Below are 19,611 nucleotides of genomic sequence, written 5' to 3' on the forward strand. Positions count from 1 at the left end.
AATCCTAGTGCAGTGATTGTACAAACTGAAGAAATATACATTTACATGTACATGATACAAATTAATAGACTAGAAAAGAGTATTTAGACAGCTTATCTAATTCCGATCTTGTCACAATAGATCATTAACATAATCAATATACGGTTAAAGCTGTATTAGCTACATTCACTATTAGAGATAATATTTTTTATCCATTTTTATAGTTATTTAATTTCTTGTACAACAATTTTTCAAATTTCACCGCAAAATGCCCAACAAGTTCTCGTAGTGCAAATACGAGTCCAATTACCTTACAGATGGCATTACATTGATTTTTGCCTTCTCGCGTCGAGTTATAAATACAGAGAAATCTCAATGAAAGCTCATTTCTATAAGATTTATTATAGTGCTGTATTCGTAGCTGTACCTGTTATTCTATATTATATACTGTCCTAAATTTTAAACACACAGCACAACAATGGCTGAAAGCACAATGGCAAGAAGAGAGGAGCAATTTGCATCTTAATAAATCTTTTCTTCTTCATACGTAGCGGAGCGATGTCACGTCGGAGGATATGTACTAGTGGATCACTATAGGTGGGGCACAGAACTGAAACATAATTGTGTTGAAAATCGTCAACATCTCTTACAGGAAGTAGGTACGTTGCCAGACCTTATATACCAACAATGAATATTCGTAGAGGCTATATTCATAAATACTTACAAAAGTAAGCTAACATTTTACCCGCAATTGCTTATTACTGATAACTTGATATGATAATATCCCCTCCCCGCCCCTCCCCGCATACATCTACTTCTACTCCTACTCTACTCCAACTCCTACTACTACGACTACTCCTATTCCTACTCCGACTTCTACCACTTCTACTTCAACTCCCACTACTCCTACTCCTGATCCTACTCCTACTCTAATGAATATAATAAAAATGTTATACTCACAGTGTACAAGTCCTCGTCATCCTCGTCCTCCTCCTCGCCCACCTCGATCACCCGCAACCACCGCGAACTACCTCGGGTTATACCTTGAATAGTAATGAATATTTTTAGTATAAGAACACATCAAAAACACTGTTCAAGGATTGATATAATTAACTAATTAATTAATAATATAATCAATTTTATTAGCGCATTGATAGCTACTGAATTTGTGCTTGCGTGAGAAATGAATTGAAATAATTTGTTGTAAACGTGACAAGTTTGAAAAATTTTAAATAAAATATAATGACAATTGTCATTAAATATTATAAGAATATTAATTAATTAATTAATATTATAATAAATTATATGAGCTTATTCATAGCTACTGAATATGTGCTTGCGCGAAAAATGAATTGAAATAATTTAATGTAAGCATGATAAGTTTGAAAAATTTCAGATACAACATAATTACAATTGCCATCAAATATTATAAGAATATTAATTAAGTAATTAATAATACATTAAATTATATGAGCTTATTCATAGCTACTGAATATGTGCTTGCGCGAAAAATGAATTGAAATAATTTAATGTAATAATGACTAGTTTGAAATATTTTTGATAAAATATAATTACAATTGCCATCAAATATTATAAAAATGTTTTACTCACCGAGCACAAATCCTCGTCTTCCTCGTCCTCCTCCTCGTCCACCTCCGATCACCTCCAACCGCTGCCAACCACCTCTAACGACCACGGCTAACCACCTCGGGTTATACCTCGATCACTGATAAATGTTTTCAGTATTAGAACACATTAAAAATATTGTGCAAGCATTAATGTAATTTTTGCATAGACACATTGTACGAAAATTGTGGAAAAATTATAAAACATTGTAGAAATTTTGTTAGCGCATTGATAGATATAGAATTTGGACTTGCGCGGGAAATGAGTTTAAATAATTCATTGTAAACATGACAAGTGTAAAAAATTTCAGATGAAATATAATTACAATAGCCATGAAATATTATAAAAATGTTATACTCACTGTGCACGAATCCTCGTCCTCCTCCTCCGAGTCCTCCTCCTCGTCCACCTCATTCACCCGCAACCACTCCTAACCACCTCTAACCACGACCAACCACCTCCAACGACCACCGGTAATCACCTCGAATTCTAATAAATATTTTTAGTATCAGAACACATCAAAAATAATGTGTAAGGATTGATATAATTTTTTTATTGACAGCTTTGAACAAGAACATTATGAGAAAATTATGAAAATTGTAAAAATTTGATTAGCGCATTGATAGCTACTGAATTTGGGTTTGCGCGAAAACTGAATTGAAATAATTCATTGTAAACATGACAAGTTTTCATAAATATTAGATCAAATATAATTACAATTGCCAACAAATATTTTTGGGACAATAAATTTCGTCAATAAATACCACAGAACTATCAGCCAAGTGCTAACAGATTTGAAACATGACACACAGCAATTTTAGCTCTAATTGAACGACGATTTTGTCATGTATTCCTATTTATACTATGCCAACTACACACCAACTGCAATTTCTTGATTCTGGTCGTTCGGTTTTTTTTCCAATTCAAAATGTTATCTGAAGCATGCATATTGGTTTGATTGTACAAAACATAACGTTTTCAATAATCAATCTTGTAAACTTGAGAATTAGTACGGAAGGTCAACATTCATCAGGTCAAGGACCTGGACAGCCAGAACTACGGAGCACGCGTCCTGCAAGTCGGGTTCCACCAGGAAGCGGACCTCAAGTGCAGGAACCACGTAGCGCAGGGTCCAGGAAGTAGAGAACCCGGTACTCGAAATCTGCGGAGCGCGATTCTGATACGTCCGCTCTACTGCGCGGTTGTTTCCAGACTGAGGAATTCGGCTAGTTGATTTTAGATCGATGACGTCAAGAGAAAAAAAATTTCTAATACTATGTATGATAATACTATGTATGATGTATGATGTACGATGATGCGATATGATGTATAATGATTTTAGTTCTTACATTTCAGATAGCAAATACACACTTTATCTCTCCTGCCGATTCCAGACTCAAGCGACCAGTCCCTTCGATGGTCAGCCGTTGACTGCAGATATATCCTTCAGTCAACGTGTCAGCTAATAATGCTGCCGTTTTGCGACAGTTGGATGATAAAAAGTTTTGCCTGCACCTTTCAAATGCGTGTTAAAATACACTCAAAGTTTCAAGAAGCTTCGTTCTATCTCTCCCTATTAAGAAAAAATAAAAATCCCCGACAATTACCTTTTCAGGCCTTCAAATTAGGACACTGCGTTAAATACGGTCTCATATACGGAGCATCTACTTCATCTCGACCAAAATTAGCGCATCCGCGATGTATGACAGTTACTCTGAATTTTCCCCCATACGAGCACTTTTCGAAACCAATTCTGCTCCTCTACCCAACGTCGATACTTCACTTGCGACTAGCTAAAACAGCGTTTCGATTCTATGCCTACGAAAATTCAAGATCGAGAGAGCAAATGAAAAGTTGTTGGAACAATTATGAATATTATTGTTATGGAATACATCGAGCGCGTGTCGAATAGAATCCCATTTCGAAATGAAGAAGTCTTCTGTTTCCATACTATAAAGTATTATTGTAGGTAATCTAGTTTGTCTCCTGGAAAATCATCATATTTACAGTATGCATTACGTATTGATCGTAAATGGATCATACATATTAATATCGTACATGGGCCGCATTTACATATATACATTTTGGTCTCTGCATCATTATTACGTCTGATCTATCATTATTTATGATCCACGTATACATTCTTCTCTCGGGTACCTATACTCTAATTAAATCACTGTTTTGCTAAGAATTTTGGAAGAAATTTATGCTCGTTACTAATTCCTTGTATCGCTGACAAGTCGGTAAGTACACACAGGCTGAGTACTGGCTTGAGCGCACCATTGCGAAGACTGTGTTACTCGGAAGGTGAATGCAGCCAGCATCATGTCGAAATCGGTACCTCCCTGATGTTCTGCAATAAGTTCTCAACTCTACCATAGGAACATCTCAGGCAGCGCAAGCGCAGGACGATTTTCGGTTGTCGCGCCAAAGCCCATTAGAGCAACTGTCTTCATATATTTCAGTCAACGTAATTTCTTTGCTGTTGGTCTTATCTGTATTCTGTGGGTTCAATCGGTTTGGAAACAATCGTACAAATCGTTTCTGAAACAAAACATTTTTTGCTCACTAAAAACGTAACGGTAACCCCTTTGGATTTCTGATGAAAATTTTCGCGAACTTGAAAAGTGCTTGAATCCATTCTTTGATGCACGATATCGACGTAATTTTGCGAGAGGATTCGATTGGGTGCAGTCTCAATACGCCGCGAGTAACAATTAAAAAGTTAGAGCTGAAAAACGAAATATTTCCTTCGTAATTTCTCCGCTGTTTGCCACACGCTCTTCTTGGTGCCTTTCTTGCGTTCCTGAGGTTCTTTGTCTCTGATGCCTCAAAAGGAAGAACCACCCCCCCCCCCCCCCCCCCCCTCACCATTGCCCATGAAAACAAACGTTGACCGATTTATCACAATAATACGGTACATGTCATTATTCGCTATACAAAAAAAGCGATCTGTAAAGAATGAGATATGACTGATCCAATGGTTGATGAAATTCTTTTGTTTTAATAGAAAATATTGTTCGATTCATATTCAAGATTTTCAAGAATAGTTCTCCAGGTCGGGTTGCGCGGGCTCACCTTGTTTTCATTGTGAAGTTGTGGAGCCCCTTTTTCTTGAGGGCCTATGTTGCAAAATAGTTAGATGAAAAAGTCATTTTTTGTTGTGCCTAGCTCGGGACCCTTTGATTCAGGGACCCCTTTGGCGACCGCATTGGTTTCATCGGCATAACTACGTCACTGACCAGATAGTCAAGCTTCAACATTGTATACAATCAGTGACACAGGGATACCAGTGCTATAAGCTACGAAGATTACGCCCATCATACGTACAGTTCTTGTGCATTTCAATTACAGTTTCATCTACTTTAGTCTCCATGCTGCAGCGCTTGGGAATCTTATGTCTACATATAGGACCACTTTTAGCACTTTCCGGTCATAACACCCGCTATATCACAGAACAGAGTAACAAAAAGAATCGTTCAGTTCTAATTTCCCTTCGAAAGGCGATTATTCACAATTATTTCTCGTCGATCACAGATAAATGTAAAATTTTTTTTAACTCTTCATCTTTTTAAGACGTTAACTATCCTCATTCGGTTTAGTCACAATGTAATTTGAAATTCTCAATAATATACTCAAAACATTACTAACGTGTTTAGATGCGAGATTATTTTCGACATGACGTAACTTTTTGAATTAACGTAGGGAGCGACTTGACCGAATACACATATTGTACCATTTGTACCGTGATGAAGACTGATGAGCTGCTCTGGTATGTATATTACGAAGACTTCAGATCACAGGTGCTGCTACCCAAGGATATTGCAACAGCTGCACAATTACTCGAGAGGGATACCTCTTTTTACGTCCTTACCATGATCTTCTCTTTCCACCTGGCACAGATGTCCATTATCATTTACCGTTTCGAAAAAATTAATGATTTCAAGTTCATAAAAAATCACTTGAAACATCTTTACCAATGCTGCAAGTAGCTAAGTACAAAAACTTACTAGTTTTGAGCCTATCTCGATATCCGTTAAATTTTATACATTGTTTTTAAACAATTGTTTCAGATTTTAGACAGAATAAAAATTGATTTTACAAAAAGATGCATAATATGTTGGTTGCTAGTTTATTGATGCCACGAGGCTATACATAATGTATATATATATATATACATGGTATCTCTTTTTGTCAACAGACTTTTTCACGTTTGTCCCTATTATATACACATATATGTATACAATAATATTCGATTTGTATGGGTATGGGTGTGTGTTTGTGTGTTAATAATTGTAATTAGTAACTTGGCATTTTTTTTTCCATGTATGCCAACCGCAGCCTGTTGTACTCTTTCTTTTTATTTCCGTGTTCAAAATTTCATAGAAAAATTATACCCGATAAACTATTAGTAATAGTGATTGTAATAAAAATAATATTAATTCTTTCAAGATGCTTTATTACAATTTTATAAATTATATTTGCCAATTATTACCCTTAAGTATATCTTTTATAATTCCAAGACTAAGCAATTTCATGATCATTCAGGATTAAATTTGTTTTCGATCCTGTTAAATTTCAGAGTTTTAGCATACAGTAGTGATTCACTATATTGACTAACTATATGCCACGAATTATTATACTCAGTGTGTTCGTTATTCGTGATATGAAATTCAGCTTCCCATAGATCTTCGCAATCGTTCAAGAAGAATACAACAAACCACATTATTACATATGCATGCATTCGTGAAACACTTTGGGTTATAAATAAAACTTAAAATTTATAACGATACTGGTAGCTAAAATACAACGTACACTCAAATTTAATTAATATATGGTGGCGATAAAACAATGTTGTAATTATGAGAAAAAAGTTTACGAAGAAAAAGATATTTAAAAAATGTGTAAAAAAAATATATATATGTATAGATATTATTATATAATATATTGTATATCATATAAGTATATATGGGTAATGGACTGTTGTATACAGATAAACGGTAAATGCATTTAATAAATGCTACACTTGCAGTTGATGCAAAAACATATATCATTTAACTATTCGTACACAATTCATTATTTGTTCATATTGTAGATATTTTAATGGAATTACGTTTTCTAGACGTGAGTTTTGAGAAATCTTAATTATATCAGAATAAAATCAAGATTCATAATCTCACCGCATGTTAAGTAACTCTATTCTAGTATGGAAATTTCAAAAAAATATTACAATCATTGAAGGTGTATAATACAATCCGAGGAAGAGATAGGAATGAGAAAAATATATTTTACTTTAATGAATAAAATTATTTTCTGTGGTTGTGAAAAAGTATAAGAGCGGTTTTCGGAACGTATATTGAGATATCATTAAAAATGTCTCAAAGCTCACCCTATGTGGCTGCATATCGGCTGCTCGACGTAAACTAAATAGATAATAACCCTTAAAAAATATAACATGCGATTATTGATTTGTAAAAATATATAAAAACGTGATGATACAAAGTATAAAAGAAGCGTGTTAAAATAATCATATTTTCTAAATGCTGCGCGAATATTGTTTTTCACCTTGATCGGGAGGTGTGCAGTCGATACGATAAGTCAAATACAGTTAATCGTAACTATATATATGTATATTATTATCGTAGTATCTTGATAGTCTTGAAAATATCCATCCGATCAGCTGCACTATGTTTATGTATGTATATAATTCTATACTTTTAGAATAATATCATCGTCATCGTCTTAATCATCATCATTAATATTAATGATAAAATATGCATAATATATATACATATGTGTATTCATGTATATATATATGTATGTGTTATTCTTTCTACACGTATTATATGCTATTAAACGCTATCAATGATAGACGGTGCATTTTTTATGTACACATAAATGTGATAGCCTGGCCCTCGTTAATCGGTTATTACTAAATAATAAGTTTCGTGGACAACGATTTCATTTTAATTCCCTTACAATTCACACTTGGTAATTCATTTATTATCACTTTTGTGTGTGTATGTGTGTGTGTGTGTGTGTGTGTGTGTACGATGATTTATAGTATAGATATGGAATTCGTTTATAATGTTTAAAGTCGGAATGATAGAAGATGAGTTGATAATAACAAAATTATTACATATATCGTTTTGTACAGAAAAATAAAATTGCAAAGTGGATGACTAATTTCGCGAGGAATTTTATTTATATAGTAATGACAATTATCAGTCTTGAACAACGAAAGTAAAAAGAGAAGCTGCCAAAAAATTTCGCGAGCCTGGAGGGCATTGTTTCTTTTTTTTTTTATTCATAATTATTATTATCTTTAAATATGTATATATATTTATATCTACTAATGTACGCATATGTGTACACTATAAAGGTGCAGTACTGTAAATGTTAACAGGCACAATTAAATTTTTTTCATTGAAACATTATTGTCAGCAGTACTTATTATAATGTATATTAGCAACAAACGAGATCATAGAATTCGATCTGAATAAAGATATACATTTATGTACCCGTTAGGCTATTTACAAACAGCTCACCAGCTAAAATTTGAAGGAACTTTGTCGCGATTGTTAACTCAGAATTATACAATTTCTTGCAAAAATTTCACTATGTGGAGAAATAAAAAAATAAATAATGTAAAGATAAATTTCATTCATTATGGAAATTGGAATGCTATGAAGAAAACAAACGATGTTACATCAGCTGCGAATATTTTTGGCATTCTATACATAGTTTAACGTATGTATAAGTTGTACCTTCCTTGTAAACTGAGCTACTTTTTCCGTAAAACTTTTGAATATTTTTCACTTCTTTTCATATTTTTAGGTCCGACCATACGGGAAATTCGCCTTTTTTTTTATAAGCTGGCATGTTATGAGAAAATACTTGTAGTAAAATAAAATTTTACTTCACAGCGAAGATTCTGTTGACGGTATATGTACGGATTATATTTAACCGTCTCAATACTCAAAACGTATTTTTATCGTTGAATTTTTTCATAAATTCTCATTCATTTTCTTGGAAGTATACGAAACGTACAGAGAAATGTGTAACATGGTACTTCAAATAGTTTCGTTGTAATAAAATGAAAGCAAATGATGAATTACTACAAAATTATTTTGAGTTGATTGGTTTTTACACAATTCCGCATTAATAGTGGTTTTTCCGTTCGAAACTATCAGAACTACTGATATTACATATTTCCCTATGGATTCTGCACACAGTTAAAAAAAAATGAAATACAATTCACAGCTATTAACTTAAAGACGTTAAATCGAACGATAGTCTGTTTTTAGAATATTTTTCCTTAAGACTGGTCTGCATATCCTCGTTAAAATGATAAGCAGGTAGAATTGCAAAAAGCAGATGATAAGAATATCTTGGATTATTTTGATTCGTGTGATCTATCGCGTTCATGCCGTATTGCTTTGGAGGAGAAAAACGGATCTTGTGGTTGAGTATTAAAACATGTGAAAATACGTGAAAAATACCCAAGAAGTAAATAGGAAATGTAACTTATTGACAGTCGACAAAGAACGCTTTATATGCATATAGGCATGTTAAAGATAATTTGTGAGAAATTAATCGCGTATACGTACATCCTTATGCCTACATCGTACAATTTTTGAATGAATAATTTGTCATTGTGATGAGACTGCAGTGTGTGGAGTGGGGCTATAAATAGTGATCGAGGGCGCAGGTAAACTTTACATGAAGTCAACATACAGTGTTCTACTTAAATAATAATTCATCAAATATTGTGCACCAATGAACCGTGCACCGTTCCTTAGTTAGAGGCACCGTACTTTCTTTCATATCGTTATCTCGCTCTATATTTCTATCTCTCACTCTTCTCGTTCACACCATTCATTTATTTACGACAACTTTTTTACTAACGGCTTTCCGTCTTAGTCCAAGCTTGTATAATGTTTCGCTTATTATATCTAATTTCAATTCATTAATATATGTATAATGTAACGTAATAATAATGTAGATAATTCATACGAACAGGAGATTACCTATAGTGCATAGTGGGGTATAATGTATACGTATATTTATAATAGTATTAATAATTGTCGATTTGGCAGTATGGCAATTTTCACCGTTGATAAATGGAAATTTTCATGTATTTGCAAGGAGTTATAATGTTATTACGTTTTACTCACTATTATAGTAATTGTAGAGTGTGAAGCATACGCTAGAAGTATAACTATTACACTTTGTCTAAAGTATAATTCGCATGCTCGTTCTTCTTTATTTAATTCTCATTATTAGTATTATTTATTTTTATTACTTTTTTTTTTTCTATACAGTAGAAATATGGTCGTTTCAACATTATCGAATTTCTATGCTATATAATTGAACTAACTAGATATGACGAAGAAAGGTTTAAAAGGGCTCAAAAAATTTTACCCTCAAGGTAGGGTGAAAATTTAATTATCTATATCCCAATTTTAGATATGTCCGACTCCGATAGCTATACTTAGTAAGCCATTCTTTGATTTGTGTATAATTCCGCAGGTTTCAATTCGTTTTAATTTCATTTCCTTATTTATATCGTATATATATATAATGACAAAAAATCGGACCATCATGGTCCAGGTGTCCATATGATCGAGATGAAAGACTCGATTTTTGAGACTTTTTGAAGATTTTTCATAACGTTTCAAGATGGCGTTTCGTATATATATATATATTCGAAAAGTCTCAAAAATCGAGTCTTTCATTTCGATCATATTGACACCTGGACCATGATGGTCCGATTTTTTTTCGATTGTTTTTAGCACTTTTAACATTTTTAACATTTTCAACATTTTCAATGCATACCGTTGCAAGATGGAGTTTCGTTTGTTGAAAATGTTTAAAGTGCTAAGAAAAAAAAAATAGAAAAAATCGGCCTATCATCGGCCAGGTGAGGGTATGATCGGAATGAGAAACTAGATTTTTCAGAATTTTTTCAGATTTTTAAAAACGACCGTTTTCGAAATGGGTTTGAATAACATTTAAAAAAAACGGTTAGCGAAAAAAATTTGAAAAAGTTCAGGAGTGCCTTTTTTCAATGGTAGAATCGTATAAAAAATCGCGGAACAAATCAAAAATGATGAGGGAAAAAAGGGGTAAATTTGACATGGAATGCCCGATATTCAATCTCTTTGTAACGATCCGTCGTGCTTCTGCGATTATAACGCGCATGGGTAATAATCTAGAAAATATTAACTAATTGTCGTAGATAGCTACTGGGGAAAAATTAGACAGACTCACAATCGGACGTCATTACTGTAAGCTGGAATGTAATTAAATTTTTTAAATTCATCACGTCGACAATATTAGATACTACAGTTGAGAAGACTCTACATATGGTATTAATATAGTCCTAACAATAACGGTGGAATTGACGATACGCCAGTTATCGCTTGTCTACAGATCGTTAAATTCGCGGTAAAAATTGTTCTTTAGTAAACTACCGAATATTTTATCAAATTTTTTTTAATTAATCATCGTTCTTCTTGGTTTTATTAATTCGTTTACTTTACCTTCTTTTCGTTACTATTACAGCGCAGACACTCATCACTCTACAAAACGATAACAATGAAAATTTCCTTTCGAAATTGCTTCTCCTGCATTCGCTTTTACTATTACTAATCATTATAACACTAACTACATAGTCACTGTTTTTAAACACTTGTTGGAACTTATCTTAACATTTTACTAAGCTACGATCGTAATATAAGTCTCTGTAAAATAAGAATATAACATCCTATGTGTTTCAGCCATCGCCAGTCATCGATAGCCATATTAATATCTTATTTGTCACATCGTTTTTCACACTCACCAACGAGTCACTCGCAATTCTATACACGACGTATTCTCGCCTGATCTCCGGAATCGTGATTTCGCTGCTGTTGCCTTTCCCTTCGATCGCATGTTTCTGCTCGTCAGTTGGCATAGTGATCGAAGGAGCCCAAATATTCAAGGCTTGCTCGATAGCAAAATTGGTATTGGTCCTGGAATGAAAAGGTGTGATTTACATTGTCGGTATCGTTGGTAACTTAAACTCGATAGTTTTCATTTTTTCAATCGTCGTTTCAACTCACCTCCGTTTGAACCATAGCAGGACGTTGCGTACGGAGTATTCTAACTGTTTGGAAGATATCGACAACACCCTCGTATTGCATACGCTCGAGGACGATGCTCAGGGTGATGAAAACACCGGTGCGCCCAACACCGGCACTGCAGTGAACCGTGATGGGTCCATCCTGGCCGAATTGTTCTTTCGTCTTGTGCACTTGTCCTATGAAGTCTATGAATCCATCTCCCGACTTGGGCACCCCTTGTTCCGGCCAGTCTATGAACTGGAATTGTCTAACCGTACGGCTGGCTCCGTCTCGTGCATCAGTCACTTTGAATTCCCTGAGTATGTACTGCGGCATGTTATATTCGGCGATTGGATCCACCACGAAACACTGGTACCTTATTGAGCGATCGGAGGGCCAGTACTGGTGGCATTTTTCCCTACCCATTTCCTTGAGCTTTGTTAACATAACGACTATCGTCGAATTGTGCTCCCACAGCATGCGCCAAAAGTCATCAGTCGTGTCGTTTAGCGGTCCTTGAGTGGCTATGTAGGCACCGCGGTATCTGTATCCGTCTATCAGACTGGCATTTATGTAGTCGGATCCCTCGATGTTTCGCTGCGGCTGAAGACAGACTCTAGTGCATTCGTATGGAAGAATATGAACTAGTCGATTTTTGTGCTTGTTGCACGCAAGGTTTGCAGATATGAACCTTGTCGAGTCAGCCTTTATGTTTGACAACTTTTTGAACTCAAGTTCCATTCCCGTTATATTGTCCAGTTCGGGTTGCATCAGCTTCTGAATGTGGGAGTGCAGGTTTCTCGCCGGTACCTCGGTGTTACCGCAAATCACAGCCTCCAGCAGTGCGTCATGGATGAAAATGTACTGGTCTTCGGTCTGGACCATGTAGTTTCTCTGCGCACGGAGACACGTCACGTGACCGTAAATGTCTATCATCTTCTCGTGCTTGATGCGTTCCAGCATGGAGTCGATGACGATGAAACAGCCTGTTCTTCCTACTCCGGCGCTGCAGTGAACCACTAGCGGCCCGCTGTCAGGTACATTGAGGGATTTGACGCGGCGTAAGAACTGCAAAAACGGTGCAGGATGTTCCGGTACCCCATGGTCAGGCCAAGCTGTGAACTGGAGCTGCTTGATCTCGCGTCGCTCAGAGTAGCCATTCCTGCATACTTGGAAGGTTCTGATGCAATACGTGGCCAGTTCCTGCACGTCGCTGATGGTTACCGTCATCTGACCATACGTGTCAGCGCCTCTGGTTGGCCAATACTGGTCGCACTTGATTCTGGTCCTCTCTTCGAGCTTCGTCATCATCACTATGGTGCTTGTCCTTAACTCCCAACACATTCTCCAGAAATCAGCAAACGTATCTTGGAGAGGACCCTGGGTCGCGACGTATGCGTTTTGCTTTCTGTATCCGTCGCAGTAGTTCGCGTTTATGTAGTCTGATCCCAGCATTCCGTCCAGGGACTGAAGAATCACCCGGGAATGATCATACGCGATCACGTTGGCGTAGCGATTCTTTGGCTTGTTTACTTCCATGTTTGAATGGTCCCATGTAAACTGCTGTCCCGGTTCAATCGACTCGTATTCTTGACTGAATTTCAAATTGTCATTGGCTTTCAAGCGCTCGATGTGGTTTCCTAGCTCGCTAATTGGTATCGGTGGGTGCGAGATCATTCCTGGTGTCTGGAAATTTAGTCGACGCATTTCGACGGGATCTGAAGGCGCGTGGCTTGAGCTTATGTCCGCAGCCATTAGAGGACGAGTGACGGCCGCCTGATCAGGAGCTTTGCAGGGCTGTCTGCGCCTGGAAGAGAATTATACGCATGGTCAACGGATGTTACTCCGATCCGCTATATTAAACTTAGTCGTGAGTTGGTATGATTTACATACGCTGTACTTACTTTCTTACAACGAACAGAAGTACCATGAATACGCTGCCCACAAGAGCTGCAATGATTGGACCGACTACCCAAACCATCCCTGGTTCTTGTCCGCTATTCGTAACGGACACTTCTGGATGTCCATCGACTGGAATGTTAGGGTTCGGCCTACTTGGTGGCTCACCAGGAGGAACTTCCCTCATGTCCAAAGACAGGTATTCCGAGAATGGGGACGACGTGTACAGATGCTGAAGAAAAACACAAACCGTTCATAAAGAATTTTCGTTTATCATCTATGATAGAAAAGATTATATTTACAAATACTGAACTAAAACGCGCAACTCGCGCAAAATGAATCATTTGAAGTAATGTTTCAATAGAAATATCTATAAAGTTTATTATTTTCGAATTGTTTCATTTCGTTTCTGTTTTTGGAATTTAATTGACCCTTTCAGGAGGGATGACACCTTCCGGTATTGCTACTTTTCATTCTGAAAACCATATGGTACAAATTGTAATGCAATTCACTCTCTAGGGTTTTTGTTTTCGCGATGATCTCAGATTCAGAGTCGAAATTGTGGAGTTCAAAAGGATGAAATTGAGATGAGGATCAGCCGAGACTGAAGACGTATCTGAAATCTCATAATCTATGGTTTCTAGATATTTTTGCTTGCTGATTAAAATTTTAGGTTGAAATAGAATATTTTGAAAACAAATTGATTCGTGGAATTCAACTCTCGGGATTCTTCGGAGTCCTAATCAGATAAATCACCTCAAGAATATCGAATTCAAAATGACAGTTCCAAAATGACGAACGAGAATTTAAAAAAATATTGATTTTCAGGCAGATTGCTGTTTTTTCTCAACTGTATAGTCCAATATTTTAGATTCAAGATTTTGACTTATTCAATTGTAGGCAGTCCAACTTGAAATCAGTAATCCCAAAGACCCCATTTGCAGTTCTTTTGGTGGAAGTTACTCCTACTTCAACTTCTATTTCTGAATTACCTTTCGTGGTGTGTCCACAATGGCACGTACAAAAATCCTGTATCGCTTGTTCCTGTCCAATTTCCTATTGACAAAACCTTCGTACAAGCCTCCACTGCCGAGGTGAAACGTGTAAGGGATATTCCTCTGCAAAAACTTGGCAGCAATGTAAGGCGCGTTTTCCCTTTCCTGTTTACCACCGAGGTTCGATATCGTATCTTCGGTCAATTCGTCCGGTTGTTTGTTAGCAGTTGCTGTATCTTCGGGCACAACGATCAAGTAGTAATGCGAAATAGGTCCATATTCTTCGGATGCCTGAGGTAATATCACTTGAATTTCTTCGCCGTTGACGACTCCATAAAAATCAGGCTTCACCATTGGCTTAGGTGCAGCCATCTGAGTAGTAACAGTGATTTTGGCAGGGGGTCTGTACTGCCCATCCGAAGGAACCGCCGTAACATTTACATTGTACGTTGTGAATGGAGCTAGTTCGTTTACTGTAGTTGTAGTGGTTTGTGGATCGACAACGATTTGTTTACGCTGAACTACCTGGATCTGAGTTATACCTTGAGAGTCAACAAATTCCTTGATTGCATCGAAGGATATAGTGTAGTTGGCTGGGTTCAGTCTTATCGGTGGCTTCCATAGCAGCGTCATTGAGTGGGTCGATACGTCAGGTGCTCTCAAGTTCAACGGCACGTCTTCTGGCTTTACCTTCACCGTGACCTTATCACTTAGCCTTCCGAGACCCGTTTTGTACCGCGCTGCTACGGCGACCGCGTATTGAGCATATTTTTCTAAATTAACTAGGTTTGCAGACTCCGTAACACCAACGGTCTTTTGTTGCCACTTGTCAAGATCCTCGACGGCTGTCATGGTGTAAAAAATTTTGTACCCAATTATTTTTCCCCGATTAGGTACAGGCTCCCACCACACTTCGACACTGGATTCTGAAGTAGCTACCGCTTTGACGGACATCGGAGCTCTTCCAACGTCTTTTTCAGTCAATATTGTGATCTTTTCAGAGAAGGGACCGGCACCCTTCGACGTGTAGGCTCTGACATGAAAAACATACTCCGTATTCTCCTCGAGATTTGTAAAAACAGCTCTCGTCTGCGTCGTGTTTCTATCTATTGTTGTTGTGTGGTCGTTTTTCTTATTGAACTGTACATCGTAGCGAATTATCTGACCATTCCTATGGTGACGAGATGGCTGCTCCCAAGTGACACAGACGGTATCCCGCGTTTGAAAGTGGTACGACAAATTCGTAGGCGGTCCTGAAGGCGCATCCTCTGGACTGAACCAGTTCCGTACTGTTTCCTGACCAAAACCAATATGGTTTTGCCCAGCGACTCTGAACTCGTAATCTACACCTCGCTCTTCTCAAAAAGTAAGAAAAATTACACGTTGTCGCATTAAGGCCAAACACCTACATTGTCTTGTAATATCAATTGTGTGGTGAAAAAAATGCAGACCCTCCATGAAAAAAATTTGTCAAGTATCCGGTGGGCTCATTTCAAATTTCATGGAGCGTTTAATTCTAACACTGTGTATACATTGTGGTACAGTGATTCAACTAGCTCTGCATTCTTCTCTATTCACATAATGTGACAGACTTGATAAAAGAATTGCATTTTCAATAACTTTCCGATAATAAATATTTACCAAGATCCGTAATTTTGTGGGTATCTCTATGAGTACCCTCGAGGAATTCCTCCTTCAATGTCTGATTCTTGATACCGTATCGTATCCTATACCCCAAAAGTTCTCCGTAAGTCTCGCTTGGACGGCCCCATTCCAATTCTAGGACTATAGGGTTTCTCTCCATGACTCTGAGAAATGAGATATTTATTTATTTCAAGTTCACAGAATATTATCTTTTCTAGGTTTCATTTTATCTTCAATTATTTAATTAAGGGGTTGAAGAAACGAGGGTGGAACATTGAGTGGAGGCTGGAGAAAGGGTTTAAAGTGTCTTATTTTCATGCCATAGAAATCAATGCATTAGTATTTGAATTCACTTCAATGCAAATATTATACTGGCTTCTTTCAGGCTTGATTACATACGATATTTAAGTATCTGAGGGTGCGAGGAAACTCTCATTGCCCTGCTGAAAAAGTTTGATAGGACATGAAAGATTGTGATAGAATATTCTATAGAATGGAATTCAGAAATATGAGAGATTTATCGCTTTGTATCACGTTCCTGAATCCTATTTTACGATATTCTTTAACACTAAATCGTGATCTATCAAATCTTATCGGACTTTTTAAGCAGGAATGTACAAAGTTTCTTCAGCTTTGTTATAGTTCTAAAATAATTGATGTCTAGTAAGCTTGATTAATTTTGACAAGCTAGAAGTTACCTTACTCAGTATTGAAAAATAAAAACACATACTTTAAATTCACTTGCGGCCTGTTAGGTACACCGCCTGGAGTCTGAACATGGACTGGCGGAGACCGATCGCCGTCTCCTTTTCTAGTCAAAGCAGCGACTTGGACCGAGTACCTTGTGTCAGGTTGTAGCCCGGTAATGTTTAATTCCGAAACGTCTTCGAGAACTTCTCGACGCATGGGATCGTTCAAGAAACCTTTTCCCTGTAGCGAACGAATCAAAGTAAGAAAGATTTATCAGAAATTTTGAAAAGTATTACACGATGGAGGGAAGTTTTATTGGAAAAACTTTTGCATTACATACCTCTTCTCTTTCTTCTTGAACGTGTATATGATACCCACGAATCAGACCATTCCTGTCCTTTGCTAGGGGTGGTTTCCACACCACGTGAATGGCTGTTGAGTTTATCGCAGTCGCTTTAACGTCTTGAGGGTCTCCGGGCACTGCAATGCAACTGTATATTAGTATCCGGTTGTTTTTCACATACGTTAATGCACGCACACGCACAGACTCACAGTCACACGCAGAGTCACGCTTATATTGGCTAATTAGGCAAAGCAAAAATAACTGGAACGCAAATTTGTAATGCGTATGCTGAAAATAAGTCATAATTTTTTTCGCGAACATAAATATAATAGCTAGAGGTACCGTGCTTGAAAAGTTTGACAAGATACATATGAAAGACGGCGATCAGGTATTGAAGAATATCATAGAATAGGAATAAAAAGTACCGTACAAATAATGAGTCTGTTGTGTTTCCGATTCCTATTCTAATAATATCCTATCGCAAACTTTCACGTTCTGTATCGAATTTTTGAAGCAGGACTGAAAACAAATATAACAATATCGGGTTTATTTAGTTATTACAATTAAATTATATGGCTAATAAAGAACGTTTTTTGAAGTTTATAAGTATTTAATTAGACTGGAAGAATTATTTCTCGATGCAACAAAGGAGGTAAGTGATAGCAGCATTGTTGATTGAAAGAGCAAAGAAAGAAGTTCAAACAAAATGAAGATCTCTTTTCGTCCTCTTTCAGTAAATTAATAAAATAAATTATAGTAGAAATCAACTGCAGTCACACATGGACGTCACAACACATAATATCCAGGTACTAAATACCTGTCTTCTACCTTCAATTCAAAATTTGCTCCATTTGAATACCAATAATTGTAAGCATTGTTTAATTTTTTTTTTCCTGCACGTTACTTTTTACACGAGATTTGCTCATATATAAAATAAGATATCTACCAGCATTAGACGGTCCATGATCTTTAACACTGTGGTGAAAAATAGCAATCGTGGAAATTCTTGGAACTTGATTTCCAACTATGTGAAAAATTCATACTTTATTTATGTATTGTGATACGACACAACGTTAAGTAATGTTCGATACAAATAATGCTAGAGTTTATGGACAATCTTATACGAAGCAGTAGAGAAAAAAACATATATATATATATATGACAGACGAAACAAAGTAGTGCCTGCCTAATTGGGATAAATAAGAAATTGAGTCAAATATATTCTACAGTGTATGAGTCAACTTGAGAAAATTTCTCTTACCACTCGCACAATGATCAAACACATTATATTCTACAGACACTCATATACATCTAACTGCCACTCACAGATAACAAAAATCCATAAAAACCGATCACCGCAGATGCCTGCAGGTGAGGAATCAAAAAATTTGAGGCACAACGCTTGAGAGTCGATAAAATACTCACTTTTTTCAGCTGCGCCCCAAAAGTCGCCAAAAAATTGAAAAAACAAAAAAAGTTGTCAAAATTCATGTCAATTTCGCTCGCATATTGATTATTAAATTATAGAATATTTATTCGATTAAATTTGACAAGTAGCATCTACTGTTATATTTGTTGTTGCATAAAAAATTTGTAGCTGGTTCTTTCTCTCTTTCATTTCTCTTTCTTTTCCTTCATTTCAAAAATGATCCTGATGGGAGGGAGAAAAAATTTCTCTGATTGGCTGACATAATGGCTTGGCCCTCAGTTTCGCAGATGATCGCAGAGAGGCGGGAGACGTGAGAATATCTTTAGCATGCGCAATCACTACTATCCAAATATAATAAAATGACTAAAACCCAATTCCACGACGTGGCGTACGTCGAATCTTTAATACGTAGCTCGAAGGAAATTGTTGTTTTTTTCCCTTTAAAAAATATGTATAATGATAATGTATATAGTTACAAAGAAACAAGGATTCGTATCTATTGCGTTATAAAATGCAAAGTATAACAAAAAAATGTATGCTTCATTTGAATAAGATTAATTAAAACGTCGCGCTGCAGTGTCTGCGTGTCAAAAAAACAACCATTGGCTGCAAGGATTTGCAAGTGGGCAAAAAATCGTGGTTAAAAAATCACCCAAAAAACGACCACAAAAAATTGGGCTCAAAAAAATTTTTCGAGAGGGGGGAACTTTTTTTTTTTTTTATTTTTATAAAAAAGGATTTTTGTCAAAAAGGTACTTCAGGTACTTTTCTCTCATCCAAACCCACCCATTCATCATCCGTTCAAAAAAATATTTCACAACCGATTATCACGGATGTGATATCAGTAATATTATTCACTGCTGCAAAATATTACCATTGTGCTTACGTACACGAGTTTAT

General features: G+C 36.4%; 1 protein-coding gene across 13 annotated transcripts in view; it reads right to left on the minus strand.

Moving 5' to 3' along the window:
- Positions 1 to 5,723: 5,723 nt before the first annotated feature.
- Positions 5,724 to 19,611, minus strand: part of LOC107226430 (tyrosine-protein phosphatase Lar) — a 472,005-nt gene continuing 458,117 nt past the window's right edge. For 8 of the 13 annotated variants that reach the window (XM_046732656.1, XM_046732655.1, XM_046732661.1 and 5 more), the window contains 8 exons: positions 18,708 to 18,716; positions 17,280 to 17,419; positions 16,980 to 17,179; positions 16,247 to 16,413; positions 14,603 to 15,963; positions 13,616 to 13,842; positions 11,712 to 13,518; positions 5,724 to 11,621 (listed from right to left, as the gene is read on the minus strand). In XM_046732656.1, coding sequence (XP_046588612.1) covers positions 11,553 to 11,621; positions 11,712 to 13,518; positions 13,616 to 13,842; positions 14,603 to 15,963; positions 16,247 to 16,413; positions 16,980 to 17,179; positions 17,280 to 17,419; positions 18,708 to 18,716 — 3,980 coding nt within the window. In that variant the 3' untranslated portion in view covers positions 5,724 to 11,552. The remainder of the gene's footprint in view (positions 11,622 to 11,711; positions 13,519 to 13,615; positions 13,843 to 14,602; positions 15,964 to 16,246; positions 16,414 to 16,979; positions 17,180 to 17,279; positions 17,420 to 18,707; positions 18,717 to 19,611) is intronic. The other 5 variants (XM_046732666.1, XM_046732660.1, XM_046732665.1 and 2 more) reach the window with 3 other exon arrangements.

This window comes from Neodiprion lecontei, chromosome 2 (genome assembly GCF_021901455.1).
Source record: "Neodiprion lecontei isolate iyNeoLeco1 chromosome 2, iyNeoLeco1.1, whole genome shotgun sequence".
NCBI lineage: Eukaryota > Metazoa > Arthropoda > Insecta > Hymenoptera > Diprionidae > Neodiprion > Neodiprion lecontei.